At 42.2% G+C, this 18,764-nt stretch overlaps 1 protein-coding gene and 1 long non-coding RNA gene across 3 annotated transcripts in view; one reads left to right on the top strand and one right to left on the bottom strand.

Moving 5' to 3' along the window:
• Positions 1-2: 2 nt before the first annotated feature.
• On the top strand, positions 3-9,757 carry UQCRH (ubiquinol-cytochrome c reductase hinge protein). Of its 2 annotated transcripts, XM_072772320.1 has the most exons (5): positions 12-187; positions 4,360-4,386; positions 4,875-5,022; positions 5,132-5,293; positions 9,545-9,757. In XM_072772320.1, the coding sequence occupies exons 3-5, from the start codon at positions 4,960-4,962 to the stop codon at positions 9,575-9,577; spliced, it is 258 nt and encodes an 85-aa protein (XP_072628421.1). In that variant the 5' UTR covers positions 12-187; positions 4,360-4,386; positions 4,875-4,959; the 3' UTR covers positions 9,578-9,757. The 2 variants fall into 2 exon arrangements, with proteins under 2 accessions (XP_072628420.1, XP_072628421.1); XM_072772319.1 differs by lacking the exon at positions 4,875-5,022 and having other exon boundaries at positions 3-187.
• Positions 9,758-11,744: 1,987 nt separating this feature from the next.
• The window catches only part of LOC140602605 (uncharacterized), an 11,021-nt gene continuing 4,001 nt past the window's right edge, over positions 11,745-18,764 (bottom strand). The window contains exon 2 of the long non-coding RNA XR_012005524.1: positions 11,745-11,969. This is a non-coding gene — a long non-coding RNA (uncharacterized lncRNA). The remainder of the gene's footprint in view (positions 11,970-18,764) is intronic.

Below are 18,764 nucleotides of genomic sequence, written 5' to 3'. Positions count from 1 at the left end.
TACGACGAGTCTGCCGCACTTCCGGCCAGACCGCCGGATATCCGCCGAGTGACCCTTACAAGTCCTTCTTGATCCTGAAGTGGAGTAGGTGCCGCTGTTGCTGCTGGTGTTGAATTCAGAACTGTAGCGGGACATGGGGCTGGAGGACGAGCAAAAGATGCTGACCGGGTCCGGAGATCCCAAGGAGGTAAGGCAGGGCGACCGACTCGACCCTCTTCGCTGCCCGGAGGGAGGCTCAACACCTAGCCCGCCAAAACCCACCGGGCCCTGTTGGCCCTGGAGTCGCCCCTGGAGTTTGCACCGTCCGGATTGCTGGTTCCCTTGACCCTTCCCCAGAATTTGTCGATTCATCTTGGACAAGTAGATGACTAGCCTTTCTCTAGCTCCTGGTTTCCCCCGTCTGTGAATGCAGTGAAGGTGTAACGACAAAGAAATGCTGTGTCGCCTAAACTTTTGTAAAAATTGTATTTTTATTTTTAGTCGGTCAGGTGTTCCGAGACCCTAGTTTGGCAGGTTTAGAGAGCAGGCTGACCAGCGCTAGTGCTTCTCTCCACTCGGGTCAAGAATCCTGCCACATTTTCTGTGCAGGTTCCGAAGATCTGGCCTTATGCTAGTTTCTGTAAAGAAGTGGTGGTTTCTTTTTTTCGGTAGGGGTGAAGGTGGGAGATATATTTGGGGACAGTGTAGGAATGTGCCCCATAATTCTGTGCTGATGGAAGAGGGAGCTCTTTGCCAGAGTAAGAATGCCAATTTAATAATTATTTTTTGACTGCTTACTATTCCAAGTTATTTATATGTACCAATCCGTTTAAGCGACACACTAGTCCTAGAAGGTGAGTATTGGGTACTGTTCTTATTGTCATTTTACAGATGAAAAACTAGCACAGAAAGGTTAAATGTCTTTTCTAAGGACCACAGCTGGGAAATCATGGAGCCAGGACTTGAACCCAAGCAGCATGGTTTCTGACCCAACCAAGACTTAGTCACAGTGCTTCACAGCTTTACAGAAGCCAGCTACCTTTGTTTTCCAGTCACATTTCCTATCCTTTGTTCTCTAGTCCCTTCAGGGCAGCTGTTCCAGGTTTATGGGTTCAAAACAGATGGAAACTAGTTTATCCCAAGATTTTTCCTAGTCTTATTATTTTCAGAAAGAGGAGCAGAATGAAATGGAACCAGCCTCAGGATGTTCAGCAGGAAGTATACCAGAAAGTTCAGCACTCCTACCACAGCAGTAGATGAGAAAAAGCAAGGAGTCAGTTTTAAAATTAAGAAAACTGAGGTCTTTGGGGCGCCCAGGTGGTTCAGTTGGTTGGATGTCTGCCTTCAGCTGTGTCATGATCCCAGGGTGTTGGTATCCAGCTTCGACAGGCTTCCTGCTTGGTGGGGAGTCTGCTCTCTCTCCCTCTGCCCCTTGTCCACCCCTACCCCTACTTGGGCACTCTCTAACAAATAAAATATATTTAAAAACTAAGGGCTTATGAAGAACCTATACCTTTTGGACATTACATCTTTTTGTTTAGTGTGACCTTGGTTTTTGTTATTGACTGAAAATTTTACATGAAGTAGTCCATATTCAGACTTGGATTTGTTTTTCTACATGTCCTAATATTTTTTCATACAATATTATCAAAATGATCAATGTAGTAGCATTGCTAGTAGAGAAATGATACAAAGGTCTTGTTTCTAGGATACAAATTCCAGGTTTCTTTTTTTTTTTTTTTAAAGATTTTATTTATTTATTCATGAGAGAGGGAGAGGGGCAGAGACACAGGCAGAGGGAGAAGCAGGCTCCATGCAGGAAGCCCGATGTGGGACTCCATCCGAGGTCTCCAGGATCACACCCCTGGCTGAAGACGGCGCCAAACTGCTGAGCCGCCCGCCGCCCCCCGCCCCCCGCTGCCCAAATTTCGGGTCTCTAACTGAAACAATATGATTTCCGTTTTTGTGTTTTTGTTTGTTTGTTTGTTTGTTTTTTTATGATAGTCACAGAGAGAGAGAGAGGCAGAGACATAGGCAGAGGGAGAAGCAGGCTCCATGCACTGGGGGCCCGATGTGGGATTCGATCCCCGGTCTCCAGGATCACGCCCTGGGCCAAAGGCAGGCGCCAAACCGCTGCACCACCCAGGGATCCCTGATTTCCGTTTTTTGGAAGAATTTTTTCAGTATGAATTTTTTTAAAGAGCAAGGGTAAGAAACCTTAATGAAAATCTAGAATTTGGGACGCGTGGGTGGCTCAGCGGTTGAGCATCTGCCTTTGGCTCAGGGTGTGATCCCAGTCTGGGGATCGAGTCCCACATTGGGCTCCCTGTGAGGAGCCTGCTTCTCACTCTGCCTGTATCTCTGCCTCTCTCTGTGTGTTTCTCATGAATAAATTTTTTAAAAAGAAAAAAGTAAATCTAGAATTTGACATCCTAAAAATCTTCATGTTTAGAAGAGATCTTTGCTAATTTTGAGGATAAATAGCAGCCTTAGCCCTCCCAGCTTTCCTGAGTTTTGGTCTCTTCCCCAAAGGGCATGCATGGTAGGGACAAGCAGATTGTGTTGGATTTTTGAAAACATAATGAGGGATTGCTGAACTAGTTCTTGGTATTTTCCTATATACCTTTTCTTTCCCTTCCCCCAAATGTGGATACATGGATGTGCAGGCAGGCAAACAGGCTGAAATATTGATCAGACTCTATTGTGCTCCAGATTTAGACCTATAATGATGCTTCCATAGGGACTTTTTTGCTCTCTTAGGAAGAAAGGAAACAAAGTTTGAGGTTGTGTACCTGAATCAGAAGTAAATAGGTAGAAGGTGGTATTTCCAAGGTTGTGAATGGAGCACTGTACTGTAGACCTTTGATGCACTTAGGCTCATAGTCTATGTAGAGACCTGGGAATTCAGCAAGTCAAAAAGCAGTGACTAACGTTTTTAGTTAAGCTCTGGCTAACGAAGTTTAGGTTTGGCTATTTTCATATTCCTAGTTCAAGTTCAGAGTCTAGAAAAAAATGTTAGTTTTCTTCCTAATTTCGTTTTGGATAGAAGGACTAAACTGAGCTATTTCTGGTAATACTAGGGCCTACCAGAATTTCAAACAAAAATTTCATGTGAACATCAGCTTGAATTTATATCAGAAAATGTCTAATTGGGGCACCAGGCTGGCTCAGTAGATAAGAGCATGTGACTCTTGATCTCAGGGTGGTTGGTGAGTTCAAGCTCCACGTTGGGCGTAGAGCTTATTTTAGAAAAGAAAGAAAGAAAATGTCTAATTAGTGTTTGTTATCTGTAAAGTGGAGCCCTTAAGGGGCTGTTGTGATTAATCAAATTACAGATATGAAAGTAATTTATATACTTTATTTGTTTGAGAGAGAGAAATCAAGAGAAAGTGTGAGCAGGGTGGAGGGGCAGAGAGAGAGGGAGAAGCTGACTCCCCCTGAGCAGGGAGCCCGATGTGGGGCTCAACATGGAGCTGGATCCCAGGACCCTAGGATAACAACCTAAGCCAAAGGCCGAGGCTTAACTGACTAAGCCCCCAGTTGCCCTACTTTATGTAGAGTGTCCTACACACTAGGTTGTTGCTAATGAAAGTGGATAGTATGTCCTTGTTGAAATGTACTCTGGGTTTGTTTTAATTAGGCATGGTAAGGTTATAGACTATAGACATGGAGACACTTTTTTTTTTTTTAAGATTTTGTTTATTTATTTATTCATGAGAGACACAGAGGCAGAGACACAGGCAGAGGGAGAAGCAGGCTCCATGCAAGGAGCCCGATGTGGGTCTTGATCCCGTTCCCCAGGATCACGCCCTGGGCTGAAGGCTGGCGCCAAACCTCTGAGCCACCCAGGGATCCCAAGACACTTTTTTTTGAAAGAAGAGTTTACTATTTATGGATCCCAAGAGAAGGAGGGGAAGGCATACTACCCAGGGCCACATGGAGAAGTGTGTGGGCCAGTAGAAAGAGCAAGGGAAATCAGCTCTTGATTTCTGAGGGAAAGAATGGGTGAGGCAGGATAGGTTAGCCCTGGAAAGTTTAGTAGGACTGGATTATTTGAATAATTTGGGGCAATAGGGGTGGTCTAGTTATTTGTACTTGGCCCTTAGGGTGATTAGGGCAGGAGCAATAATTGGTTTAGTGTAGGAGATGAAGTGATTGGTGGTGTTTTGGATAGGTTGGTTTACATATGAAAGGTATTGTCCCCTGGGAGGAGCTTTCACACCAGAATTAGCAAAACCTCTAAAATGTCAAAGCATCATAAAATAGAGAAAATTTAAAAACAATTAATACAGTGTTTTTCCTCAGTAATTACAACACCAGTATGACTAGGAATATATGTCCTAAATTGCTGCTGACATTAATTTTGTTTTCCTTTTGTAGGAGGAAGAGGAGGAGGAGGAATTAGTGGTAAGAGCCGTCTCAGGTTTGGAACATCTCAGTAAAAGGAAGTTTGAGCTTCATGAAACTCTAAGGGCATTTTAAGGAGTCTTTACTTGACATCTTGGAGAGAATGGAAGTGGAAAAAGCCTTTAGTACTGTCTGTGCTGTGGAGTGTTTGGGGGTGTGGGCCTGGGAAACTGAATCTTCTGGGTTTGGAGCTGCTTTAGTCATGGTATGAGAGAGCACAGCAGCATCTTGAGGGCCTGGTATTCAATTTTCTATCTGCTTTTTGCGGTTTAATAAAGGATTCTGGAAGGAACTTTTCTTATGTAGCCCTTCTCCTTATTAACATTGCCCTTCTAGCTGGGCAGCTGGGGCACGTAGGCCTGGCTCTCAGATGAGGGGAATTCAAATTCACAGACATTACATAGCCCAAAATAATGTGTTAATAAGTGAGGCCTCCTATAGATCTACTTCAAGTTTGGCTAGGTTTCCTTTACCACCTTGTTTTTCAGATAGGACTGAGGCTTTCAGTGCATACTGGCAACCTTGGAAGGCAGGAATGTGAAACTTTCCCCTACTACTTAGCATCAGAATTGAATGGGAGACCCCATTCTGCCATTTCTGGCGGCAGTGTGGCTCTGCCAGCTGGCCTTCTGCACGGTAATTCAGAGGCAGCACCTTGGTTTGGTGGTTGTATTAATCAATCAGATGGTTTGTGAGTCTCCTCCTAAAACCCCCATTTTGGTTCTTTTCTCTGTTTCTCCTTTAGGATCCCCTAACAACAGTGAGAGAGCAATGCGAGCAGCTGGAGAAATGTGTAAAGGCTCGGGAGCGGCTAGAGCTCTGTGACCAGCGTGTATCCTCCAGGTCACAGACAGAGGAGGATTGCACAGAGGAGCTCTTTGACTTCCTGCATGCAAGGGACCACTGTGTAAGTTAGCTGGAAGTCAGGAAGGGGAACGCTTCTGGTGGCCAGGCCAACCTGGTTCTGACAACCTTCCACACTAGGGGCAGTTCTGTCAGTAAGCATTTACTTATTGGCCCATTCACGTCAGCTACAGTGCTGAGCACTTTATGTAAATAATCTTACCTAATTCTACTACTTTCACTGGAGATAGGTGTCGTTAGCCCCATTTTACAGAAACTAAGAAACTGAGGCTTAAAGAAGAGAAACAATGTCCCAACTTGGACTGCTAAACAGTGGAAACGCTGGATTTTGTACCTTTAAGTGGTAGGCTATTCTTTAAAATCGTTTACATTCTCCAGTATGTCTTATACATTGCAGTTGGTCCAAAAAGTATTATTTTCCTTTTTTTAAAAGATTTTACTTATTTATTCATGAGAGACACCGAGAGAGAAAGAGGCAGAGACAGAAGCAGGCTCCATGCAGGGAGCCCAATGTGGGACTCGATCCTGGGACTCCAGGATCATGCCCTGAGCCAAAGGCAGACGCCTAACTGCTGAGCCACCCAGGCATCCCAAAAAGTTTTCTTTTTCTTTTCTTTTCTTTTTTTTTTTTTAAGTAAATTTGTATTTGACTCTTACATCTAACAGGTATTTTATTTAAAGATTTTATTTATTTGACAGAGAGCACACGAGCATGGGGAGTGGCAGGTGGAGGTAGAGGGAGAAACAGGCTCCCACTGAGCAAGAAGCCTGATGTGGGGCTCACTCCCAGGACCCTGGGATCATGACCTGAGCTGAAGGCAGACACTCAGCCGACTGAGCCACTCAGGTGCCCCCATGTAACAGGTATTTTAAATAAATTACAGAGTAGGCAAAAGTTTGATATGATTGCTTATATTAAAGCTGATAAGCATATGAGAAGGTGCTTAACACCATTAGCTCTCAGGGAAATACAGATCAAAACCACAATGGAACTATCAGTTCACCTATCAGGATGGCTATAATCAAAAACATAGGGAGAAATGTGTGAAGGGGGTCAAAGGTAAAAAAGAAAAAATAAATGACTTTTTTTCCCCCCCTCTGAAAAAGTTAATGATCTCCATTCAACCAATTTTATTTATGCTTCAAAAATCCCAGGGCACCTGGCTAGCTCAGTCCATAGAGCACACAACTCTTGATCTTGGGGTCATAAATTTAAGCCCCATGTTGGGTGTGGAGCTTACTTAAAAAAATAAATCCCAATATAGGTGTTTTGTTTTAATTCTGTAATATACAGTGGAAATACACAAATGCATATGCACCCCACCCATTAAACACATTGTGACCATTAAGGAAGATATTTTATAAAGATAGAAAAATCTGGCATCCCTGGGTGGCACAGCGGTTTGGCGCCTGCCTTTGGCCCAGGGCGCGATCCTAGAGACCCGGGATCGAATCCCACATCGGGGGATCCCTGGGTGGCGCAGCGGTTTGGCGCCTGCCTTTGGCCCAGGGCGCGATCCTGGAGACCCGGGATCGAATCCCACGTCGGGCTCCCGGTGCATGGAGCCTGCTTCTCCCACTGCCTATGTCTCTGCCTCTCTCTCTCTGTGACTATCATAAATAAATAAAAATTAAAAAAAAAAATGTAACTGAATTATACTGCCTAGAGATAACCCTGTTTTCTTGTATATACTATCAGATTTTTAAACAAAATGGAATCATAAGTACATTTAAATATAAAATATGAATAGAGGTATTACATTCCTTTTTCAACATAATTTTAGTGGAAAGAAGGAAAAATTTTTTTTTAAACTTTTAATTTTTTTTTAAGATTTTATTTATTTATTCATAGAAATGCAGAGAATGAGAGAGAGAGAGAGGCAGAGACACAGGCAGAGGGAGCAGCAGGCTCCATGCAGAGAGCCTGACGTGGGACTCAATCCCAGGACTCCAGGATCATGCCCTGGCTGCAGGCGGCGCTAAACCACTGCGCCACCTGGGCTGCCCCAAAGAAGGAAAATTTATATACAAAATGTGCATCTGTAATTCTTCATATCATTAAAAATAGATGGGTGTTGGTGATGTGGAGAAATTGGAAACCTCATATACTGCTGTTGGGGCTATAGATTGGTATAGCCCTATAGAAGGTGGTCTGGCAAAAAGAAAAGAAAAAGAAACTGGTCTGGCAGTTCTTCAAAAAGTTAACATATGACCCAGTAACCCTCCTAGGTATATACTCGAGAAATGGAGAGATATGTCTATACAAAAGCTTGTACACAAATATTCAAAGAAGCATTATTCACAATAGCCACGAAGTGGAAACCTAAGTGTTCACCAATTGAGAAACCGATAAATGTAATATATCTGTTATAATGGAATATTATTTGGCAATAAAAAGAAATCAAGCACTTTACTAAAAAAATTAAACTCTGCTATATGATCCAGCAATTCCATTTCTGGTTGTATAGTTTCTTTTTTTTTTTTTTTTTTTTTTTTATTTTTATTTATTTATGATAGTCACACAGAGAGAGAGAGAGGCAGAGACACAGGCAGAGGGAGAAGCAGGCTCCATGCACCGGGAGCCCGACGTGGGATTTGATCCCGGGTCTTCAGGATCGCGCCCTGGGCCAAAGGCAGGCGCCAAACTGCTGCGCCACCCAGGGATCCCTGGTTGTATAGTTTCAAAAGAACTGAAACTCTGTTCAGTTGAACAGAAACTTGTACATGCATGTTAATAGCGATATTCATAGCTAAAAGGTGGATGCAGCCCAAATATCCATTACAGTATAGACATACAATGAAATATTTAGCCTTAAAAGGGGAAGGAACTCTGACGTGCTACAACCTGTATGAACCTTGAAGACATGCTAAGTAAAATAAACTAATCACAAAAAAACATGTCATTCCACTTATGAGGTACCTAGAGTAATCAAATTCATAGAAAGTGGAATGGTGGTTGTCAGGCTTCAGGGAGGGGAAATGGGGGATTATTTAGTTTCAGTTTGAGAATATGAAAAAATTCTGAAAATTAATAGTTGCTAGTGTAAATTAATGCCACAGAAATGTAGAGTTAGGGACGCCTGGGTGGCTTAGTGGTTAAGCATCTGCCTTTAGCTCAGGGCATGAACCCGGTCTTAGGATCGAGTCCCACATCAGGCTCCCTGTGAGGGGCCTGCTTCTCCCTCTGCCTGTGTTTCTGCCTATGTCTGTGTCTCTCATAAATAAATAAAGTCTTTAAAAAAAAAAAAAGAAAGAAAGAAACGTAGAGTTAAAAATAGTTAAAAGAAAGGCCCCTGGCAGGCTCATTCAGAGGAGAGTGTGACTCTTCATCTCGGAGTTGTGATTTTGAACCCCATATTTGTCACGGAGCTTACTTTAAAAATATATAGTTAAAATGATAAATTGCATGTTATTTAAATAGTTTATGAGCCAAGCACTGGGTTGAGATGTAGGAATGAATGAAATAGGCATGGTCCCTTCCTTTAGTTGAACCAGCATAAAAGACAAGTAGAGGGCAGCCCCAGTGGCTCAGCGGTTTAGTGCCGCCTTCAGTCCAGGGCCTGATCCTGGAGACCCCGGATCGAGTCCCACGTCAGGCTCCCTGCGTGGAGCCTGCTTCTCCCTCTGCCTGTGTCTCTGCCTCCCTCTCTCTGTACTCTCATGAATAAATAAATAAAATCTTAAAAAAAAAAAAAGTAGAATACTTAACTCTTTCGGGTATAAACTTCTCAGGATGGCTTTCACTGATGCTCCTATTTAAAGCCACTTCTCCCACTCCGCTACCCCCTGCTCTCGTAATTTCCTCAGAGCATTTCTCAGTAAGTTAACCTCATGTGTGTATTATGTTTCTGTTATTAGTCTCTAAGTTCCTCAAGAGACAGAGATACTGCCTGGTTTACCAATGTAGCTCCCTTAGCACCTGACATATAGTAGATATTATATAAATATTTGTTACGTTAATAAACACTGATATGGGAGGTATAAGTTTCTGTGGGGAAGACAGAGGAGGGACAGACGTGTGGGGTAGGAGTTCGTTTAGAGAAGGCTTACAAGAAATGACATGTAAACTTAAATTCTAAAGGAAAGCTAAAAGGTGAAAAAGTGGGAGAGAGTTCTAGGTAGAAGGGAAATAGTATTCATGTAACTAAAAGTAGTTCACTAGCACTTAGGGGTGTGGGTATGTGGGAACGCTATGGAGAGAGAAGGGGCAGTAGTGTGTTCCAGGTCATGAAGGACCTTGTAAGCTATGGCATTAAAGCTGCCAGTTGATGACATCCTTTTCTTTCCCATCTAGGTGGCCCACAAACTCTTTAACAGCTTGAAATAAATGTGCATACTTCACCCCAGCCTTCATCACCTGGGCATCAGGATATTTCATGGTTTTGACCATGCATTTGTTTCGTATCCGTCTAACTGTATGTTCATGTGGACCTCATGGATTTTGGCTTAGACAGTAGCTTCTAAGTAATTAGCAGTGATTCCTCTTAATAAAGTCCAATGATCTGCAGACCTGTTGCCTCCTTTCCTTTTTTTCTTTAATTTGAAAATTTCAAACATAAGACTAGGTAAACAATAATCAACTCCCTGGTACTCATCACCTAGCAAATCTCTCTTTTTTTCTTAAGATTTTATTTATTTGATAGAGCAAGGGTACTACCTGGGGGAAAGGGCAGAGGGACAAGCCAACTGCTCAGTGCTCAGTGGGAGCCCAACACCGGGCTTGATCCCAGGACTTTGAGATTATGACCTGAGCCAAAGTCAGACGCCTACCCAATCGAGCCACCCAGGCACCCGCCAATGTGTATGTGTAATGATAAGGACAATGTGTAATGATAAAGACTTTTTAAAGATGTATGTTGGGACACCTGGGTGGCTCAGCGGTTGAGCATCTGCCTTCAGCTCCGGGCGTGATCCAGGAGTTCCTGGATCTAGTCCCACATTGGGCTCCCTGCATGGAGCCTGCTTCTCCCTCTGCCTGTGTCTCTGCCTCTCTCTCTGTCTCTCACGAATAAATAAATAAATAAAATCTTAAAAAAAATAAAAAATGTACTTTGATGCCAAAGTCACAGTTAAAATGAACAGTGATGGCTTAATTTCATTGAATACCCAGTCCATATGAAAATCTCCTAGCACAAAAGTGTCTTGACAGTTTTTGGTCTCAGTGTCCAACCAGGTTGTTTTTTTAAACAAAAAAAACAAACAAAAATTTTATTTATTTGAGAGAGTGTGCGAGAAAGAACATGAGTTGGTGGGGGTGGGCAGAGGGAGAAGCAGGGAGCCTGAGCTGGGGCTACATCCCAGGACGCAGGGATCATGATCTGAGTCCAAGGCAGATGCTTAACTGACTGAACCACCCAGGCACCCCACAAGGTGGTTTTTAAAAAAAATATACGTGTTTTAAGAAGGAATGAGGAAGATACACGTTTGTGAAGGGAGAGGTACTGGATTCTAAGACGGGTGAGAAAAGGGCACTGGGGTAGGCAGTGCTGGTAATGGGAGATTGGTTACATACATAGAGTGGTGGGGGAATACTTAGTTAATATATTGAAGGTAATAAGTATTAGCAGAGAATGGAGTTACAATTAGGGAAAAGGAAAAAGCCAGAAGGAACCCAGCAGCATTGAGGTATTTTTATAAACTAGATAAATATAGATTTCGATGTAAGTATATATAGACATTAGAGTGTATATGTAGGGAATGTATATTTCTCTAGCTCAGCCCATAGAAGGCTTAATTCTCCAGTAAAAGGAACCAAGGCTCCTTGGAGAAATGGGTGAATCCAGGACTGGAAAGTATAAGATAAGCGTGGAACATTTTGTTTGTTCCAGCAAAAAGAAAATGCTCAAAGAACAATAGGGACATGTCAGAAGTACACAAAAACTACTAGCCAAATCCAGAACAATGTGAGCATCATAATATATAATGATAATACTGGATTTAAACTCACTGAATAAAATAAGCCATGATTCCATATTAATATAGCTAAATGAATCAATTAAAAGGTGAGGGGCACCTGGGTGGCTCAGTTAATTAAGCATCTGTCTTTAACTCAGGTCATAATCCCAGAGTCCTGGGATCAAGCCCTGCATTGGGCTCCCTGCTTGGTGTGGAGCCTGCTTTTCTCTCTCTGCCACTCCCCCTGCTTGTGCTCCTTCTCTCTCTGTCAAATAAATAAAATCTTAAAAAAAAAGGGTGAGGAAGTTGATACATCTTAAATACAAAAGGAGAATGTATACACTATAGTTGAAATGAAAGCTGACATCACACTAAGGAGACCAATAGCTGTACTGTAGGCAGCAATGAGAAAAACACAGCATCACCGTGATTTCTACAAAAAAACAGATCCGCTAAATCTAAACAGATGAACTGAGGGACATTTTATAAAACTGGATATAATACAAAATAATCCTAACTGTCTCAAGTTGGTAAAAGTCCAGGATAGAGAGAACTGCTTCAGACACAAGGAGATTAAAGAGACAACTAAAGGCAACATGTGATTATAAACTGGATCTTTTTATTATTAAGGACATTATTGGGGCAATTGGTAAAACAAATGGGGTCTGAAATTAGATGGCAGTTAACATAATTAGTGTAATTAAATTATGAAAAAAAAAACCACCTCAATAAGTGTGTAGAATAGGGGCAGACTTGAGACGTAACAGCCAGTGTTGTGAACGGTTCGCAAGCCCACGTCTCGTGTTAGATCTTGGCATATTTTCCTATAAAAACAGAAAATAGTGGTGAGTCTCCACAGTACTGCTAGTAACGTATGTTACTCAAAAGATAGGGAAGATGTTCTTCTAACTGGGGAGACAGAACAGAGTTTTAAGATTTTATTTAGGGGCACCTGGGTGGCTCAGTCAGTTGAGCATTTGCCTTTGGTTCAGGTCCTGATCCTGCATCCTGCTCCTTGCTCAGTGGGGAGCCTGCTTCTCCCTCTCCCTCTGCCATTCCCCTTGCTTGTGCTTACTGGCTCTGTCAAATAATTTGAGAGAGAGCATGCGTTGGGAGAGGAGCAGAGGGAGAGGGACAAGCAGACTTCCCGGTGAGCAGGGAGCCAGACACAGGGCTCGATCTCAGGGCCCTGAGATCATGACCTGAGCCAAAGGCAGATGCTTAACCAACTCAGCCACCCAGGTGCCCTGTGGCAGAGTCTTGTCCAATATGGTAGCCACTAACCACACACGGCTACTAAGCACTCAAAATATGGCTGAGGTATTGAGGTTTTAAATTTATTTAATTATAATTTAAATTTGAATTACTTTATGTTCAAATTGCTACATGTAGCTAGTAGTTACCATATTAGACAACAGAGGTCTAGGAGTTGCAGATTCAACCACCTGAATAGTAACTGAGGGAATTAGGCCCTGTAGGTGTTGGAGAAAGGCTTCTCCAAATGCAGTCAGCTGTTGCTATGTAGAAATGTACGTCCAGTGTTGCCAGATTACTTGTTAAGGAGCCAGAAATCCAAGTTTTATATGAAATCTTCCAATTTTTATTTTTGTGAAGATTTTATTTTTAAGATTCTATTTACTTGAAAGAAAATGAGTGGGGTGGGGAGGAGCAGAGAGAGAAAAGAAGCAGACTCCCTGCTGAGCAGGGAGCACAATGCAGAGCTCAGTCCCAGGACCCTGAAATCATGAACTGAGCCTAAGTTAGACACTTATCCAATTGAGCCACCCCAGGTGCCCTCCCAATTTTAATTTTTATTTATTTTTCCCCTCCCCATTTCCCAGTTTTTGAATGTAGACAGTTTATTTTTTACTTTTTTTTTTTTTTTTAACGATTTTATTTAGTTGAGAGAGAGAAAGAGCAGGAGCCAGGGGTGGGGGTAGGGGTGGGGAACGGTAGCAGAAGGAGATGGAGAAGCAAGCTCCCTGCTGAGCAGTGAGCATGATTCGGGCCTCAATCCCAAAACCCTGAGATCATGACGTGAGCCACCCAGGTAATCTGACAGCTAACTTTTAGGTAGGACAAGTTAGGACAAATAAAACACATCTATGGGCTGTCTTTGGCTCACTAGTTTGCAATCTGTTTGCATATGAAAAAGACTACATGCAAATAGTTATAAAGTGAACCATGGCAAAAATGAGTACCTTGTGCTTCAGAAGTAACTGATATTCAGTATAGCCAGCAAGACTGCAGAAGCTTCATAGATGAAAATGTGGAGCTTCTGAGAACTTGAAGGATTATGTTTGGAAAAATAGGGTGAAGTGCCACTTGAATCTAGAAGGTCTTTCAATCTATTGTCCTAGTTACAGGGATGGCCTGCATTTCCCAGCCATTTCTGATTTAGAACTCATTTCATGATGATGTATAATCTCACAAATACCTTTATAAATGGTGGCATTGTATTTGTTGTATATAATCTGATTATTTTCAAACATCTCATTAAAATTTCAAACATACAGTAAAGCTGAAATTTTATAGTGAACATCCCTAAACTCATTACTCAGATTTTAGTGAATGGTTAGTAATGTGTTAATTAGTGTTACCATAGAAAGAACGAATTACCCAGAGAAAGAGCTCCAGAATTCTGCTTAGAGGATGCTTGAGTCTGTTGCTAAATATTAAGCAGCAAATGAATAGGGCAAAACTCCGTGTAGCCAGGCAATGAACTACTGGGTATCCATAAACTGAATAATTCCCAAAGTTAGCAGAGGATTGGGCGATGTTTGAGTTTTGACCAGCTAATGTGGGGAATTCCTTTTGAACTTGTTAAACACCTAGAGCATTGAACTTAAACTCCAGAAGATACTTCAGTAATAGGACTAAAATTAGCTCTAGAAAGAGGCCACTCAAGATAGGCTATACCCCATCTTAAAAAGGAGCCTTGAAAAGATCAAACTGATTCACAAAAAGCCTGACTGCCTGTTAGAACAAAGTTCAAGATGTTGGCGATCCTTGGGTGGTTCAGTGGTTTGGCGCCTGCCTTTCGCTCAGGGCATGATCCTGGAGTCCTGGGATCAAGTCCCATGTCAGGCTCCCTGCATGAGCCTGCTTCTCCCCTCTTCCTGTGTCTCTGCCCGGCCCCCTCTCTGTGTCTCTCATGAATAAATAAAATCTTAAAAAAAAAAGTTCAAGATGTTTTAAAAGAAGTCAACAAAATCTAGCATTCAACAATGTAAATTTCACAATACCAAGTGTTCAATAAAAAATCGCTAGACATGCAAAAAAAAAGTAGGCAAATGTGACCAGGAGAAAAATAGTCAATAAAAACAGACACATGATGATAAGATGATAAAAATAGTAGACAAGCACTTTGAAAGCACTATTACAGGGCAGCCCTGGTGGCGCAGCGGTTTAGCGCCGCCTGCAGCCCGGGGTGTGATCCTGGAGACCCGGAATCGAGTCCTGCGTCGGGCTTCCTGCATGGAGCCTGCTTCTCCCTCTGCCTGTGTCTCTGCCTCTCTCTCGCTCTCTCTGAATGAATAAATAAATAAATCTTAAAAAAAAAAAAGCACTATTACAAATGTGCCCAAGGATTTAATGGAAATGAACATAATGAGAGAAATGAAAAATATAAAATGAATCAAATAGAATTTCTGGAGCTTAAAAGTACAATATCTGGGGGTTCTTGGGTGGCTCAGTCGGTTAAGCGTCTGACTCTTGATTTTGCCTCAGGTCATGATCTCAGGATTGTGAATCGAGCCTTGGATGGGCTCTGCTCAGCGCCAAGTCTGCTTAAGTTATTCTCTCTTAGGGACGCCTGGGTGGCTCAGCGGCTGACTGTCTGCCTTCAGCTCAGGGCGTGATCTCAGGTCCTGGGATCGAGTCCCCCATCGGGCTCCCTGCGAGGACCCTGCTTCTCCCTCTGCCTATGTCTCTGCCTCTGTGTGTGTATGTGTGTGTCTCTCATGAATAAATAAAATCTTAAAAAAAAAAACTCTCTCTTTTCCCTGTCCTCCCCCACTCACACTCACACACTCTCTCTCTCAAAAAAAAAAAAAAAAAAGCACAATATCTGAAACTTAAAATTCACTGGAAAAGACTGGCAAATATTACACACTGAGGAAGAAAAAGAATAGGTGTACTTGTATGTTCTTGGAGATACAGCAACAGAAACTATACAAACTTGAAGGACAAGAGAAAAACACTAAAAATAGATGAACAATGAAAAAGCAAGCTGTGAGACAGTATCAAATGGCCCAGAAGACAGAGGAGGAAGTTGAGGGGTGGGAGAGAGTTGAAAGGAAGAGAGGGAAAAAAATTCTGAGCAGGGGATACCAAATTTTTTTTAAAGATTTTATTTATTTATTCATAGAGATGCAGAGAGAGAGAGAGAGAGGCAGAGACACAGGCAGAGGGAGAAGCAGGCTACATGCAGGGAGCCTGACGTGGGACTCGATCCCAGGCCTCCAGGATCATGTCCTGGGATGCAGGCGGCTCTAAACCGCTGCACCACCGGGGGATACCAAATTTTTAAAAAATATTTATTTGAGAGAGAGAGAGAACAAGCAGGGGGAGTGGCAGACAGAGGGAGAGGGAGAAGCAGGCTTCCTGTGGAGCAGTCAGCCCAATGTGGAACTAGATCACGGGCCCTGGGATCATGACCCGAGCCAAAGGCAGACACTTAATAGAACCACCCAGGTGCCCCAAATTACTTTATTTGGAGGAATGTACAAATGAAAGAGCTTAAGTAGATGTTCTGGAACAGAAAAAAAAAAATCTGAAACAGTAATGGTTGAAATTTTCCAAGTATAACGAAAATTATAAGCTCCTTTATTTACCGGAAGCTCAACAGACTCCAATTAGTCTCAAAACACTCCAATCAGAATAAACAGAAAGGAAATCACATCAAGTCACTTATCACCAAATTGCTGAAAACCAGTGAAAAAAAGAAAATCTTGAAAAAGAAAAGATGCATTACATACAGAGGCACGACAAGAATTACTGCCCACTTAAGAAAGCTCATCTTTAGGGACGGTTGGGTGGCTCAGCAGTTGAGCATCTGCCTTTGGCTCAGGTCATAATCCCGGAATCCTGGGATCAAGTCTCACAACAGGCTACCCGCATGGAACCTGCTTCTCCCTCAGCCTGTGTCTCTACCTCTCTCTGTGTGTCTCTCATGAATAAATAAATATTTAACAACAACAAAAAAAGAAAACTCATCTTTAAAAAAGTGTTGAAAGAAAAAAAGTAGTGTTGAAAGAGGTAAATTTTTAAAAAAGATTTTATTTATTTATTCATGAGAGACACAGAGAGAGAGAGAGGCAGAGGCAGAGGGAGAAGCAGGCTCCACTCGGGGAGCCCAACGTGGGACTCAATCCCGGGTCTCCAGGATCACACCCTGGGCTGAAGGTGGCGCTAAACCGCTGAGCCATTCGGGCTGCCCTATTACACAATATGTTAACTAGAATTATATATATATATATATATATATAATTCTAGTTAACATTATATATATGTATAATGTTAACTAGAATTTTTAAAAATGAAAGAAACAAAATAACATGGGTACATAGAATATTTTCTTATTTTAAAAATTTATTTAAAAGGTAGTTAGCAATAAAAAGAACACATTAAGTAGAAATTATAAAGAATAGAAATCTGTGAAATAGAAAAGGAGAAAACCAACAAAACCAAAAAAATTTTTTTTAAGTTATATATTTTTAAATTTTATTTATTTATGATAGTCACAGAGAGAGAGAGAGAGGCAGAGACACAGGCAGAGGGAGAAGCAGGCTCCATGCAGGGAGCCCGACGTGGGACTCGATCCCGGGTCTCCAGGATCGCGCCCTGGGCCAAAGGCAGGCGCTAAACCGCTGCGCCACCCAGGGATCCCCAAGTTATTTATTTTTTTTAAAGTTATTTATTTATTCATGAGAGACACACAGAGAGAGGCAGAGACATAGGCAGAGGGAGAAGCAGGCTCCATTCAAGGAGCCCAATGTGGGACTCGATCCCTGATCCCAGGATCAGGCCGAGCCAAAGGCAGATGCTCAACTGCTGAGCCACCCAGGCGTCCCCCCAAAATTGTTTCTTTGTAAGGTTCAATAAAATGAACCTCTAGTTAGGCTGATAAAAGTACCCAAGAGAGAAGATACAATTTACCAATATCAGTGATGAGAGAGGGGACATTTCTATAGATCCTACAAATCAGGGGTCAGCAGCCTTTTTCTATAAAGATTCAGATAGTAGGGCAGCCTGGGTGGCTGAATCTGGCCTGTGCTATAGTTTGATGCCCCTTGCTACAGACACTAAAAGGAAGAAATCTCCAACTTACATGAAGTGAACACATTATTTAAAAGTCTCAAATTGGGATCCCTGGGTGGCGCAGCGGTTTGGCGCCTGCCTTTGGCCCAGGGCGCGATCCTGGAGACCCGGGATCAAATCCCACATCGGGCTCCTGGTGCATGGAGCCTGCTTCTCCCTCTGCCTGTGTCTCTGCCTCTCTCTCTTTCTCTCTGTGTGACTATCATAAATAAATAAAAAATAAATAAATAAATAAAATAAAAGTCTCAAATTGCTTTAAAAAAAAAGGAGGGGGGGGGGATCCCTGGGTGGCTCAGCGGTTTGGCACCTGCCTTCGGCCCAGGGTGTTATCCTGGAGACCCGGGATCGAGTCCCACATCGGGCTCCCTGCATGGAGCCTGCTTCTCCCTCTGCCTGTATCTCTGCCTGCCTCTCTCTCTCTCTGTATCTCTCATGAATAAATAAATAAAATCTTTAAAAAATAAAAGTTTCAAATTGTTAAAACTGCTATAAGAAGAATTAAAAAATTCAAATAGTCCTGTAACAGTTTCTCAAATTTTAGCAGTCTTGACATTTGGGGCTAGATAATTCTTTGTGTGGGGGATAGGGTTTTCAGCAGTATCCCTGGCTTCTATCTACTATATGCCAGAAGCACCATCTGATTATAATAATCCTAAATATCTCCAGATGCTACCAAATGTCCCCTGGGAAGGGGTATCACCTCTGGTTGAAATTCACGGCCCTACATCAATGAAAGAAATTGACTTCATAATTAAAAAACCTTCCCTTCCTTCTCACCCTGTATTTCCCATCCCTGCAAAACAAAACAAAAATAAAAAACACCCAAACACCCAACTCCAGGCCCAGATGGCTTCACTGCTGAATTCTATTAATAATTTAAGGAAGTGGGGAACCTGGCTGACTCAGAAGGGCATGTGACTCTTGATCTTGGGGTCATTTATTTATAAATAAATAAAACGAAAAAGTAATAACTGAAGGAAGAAATAATACCAATTCTATAAACATTCTTTCAAAAAATAGAAATGATGGGAGACTTCCCAAACTCATGTTATGAATCCAGTATCACCCTGATATCAAAATCAAAGACGTTACAGAAGGAGAAAATTTCAGGAAAATATCCTCCATCAACAGAGATGTAAGAATTTAACAATATATAAAAAGAGTAATACATCATGAACTGTTTTTTTTTTTTTTTTTTTTTTTTACAGGAATTCAAAGTTGGGGAATGCCTGGGTGGCTCAGTGGTTGAGCATCTGCCTTTGGCTCAGGGTTTGATCCAGTGGTTCTGGGATCAAGTC

Source organism: Canis lupus, chromosome 13, assembly GCF_048164855.1.
Source record: "Canis lupus baileyi chromosome 13, mCanLup2.hap1, whole genome shotgun sequence".
Classification (NCBI taxonomy): domain Eukaryota; kingdom Metazoa; phylum Chordata; class Mammalia; order Carnivora; family Canidae; genus Canis; species Canis lupus.
This window is presented reverse-complemented; position numbering and strand designations above follow the sequence as displayed.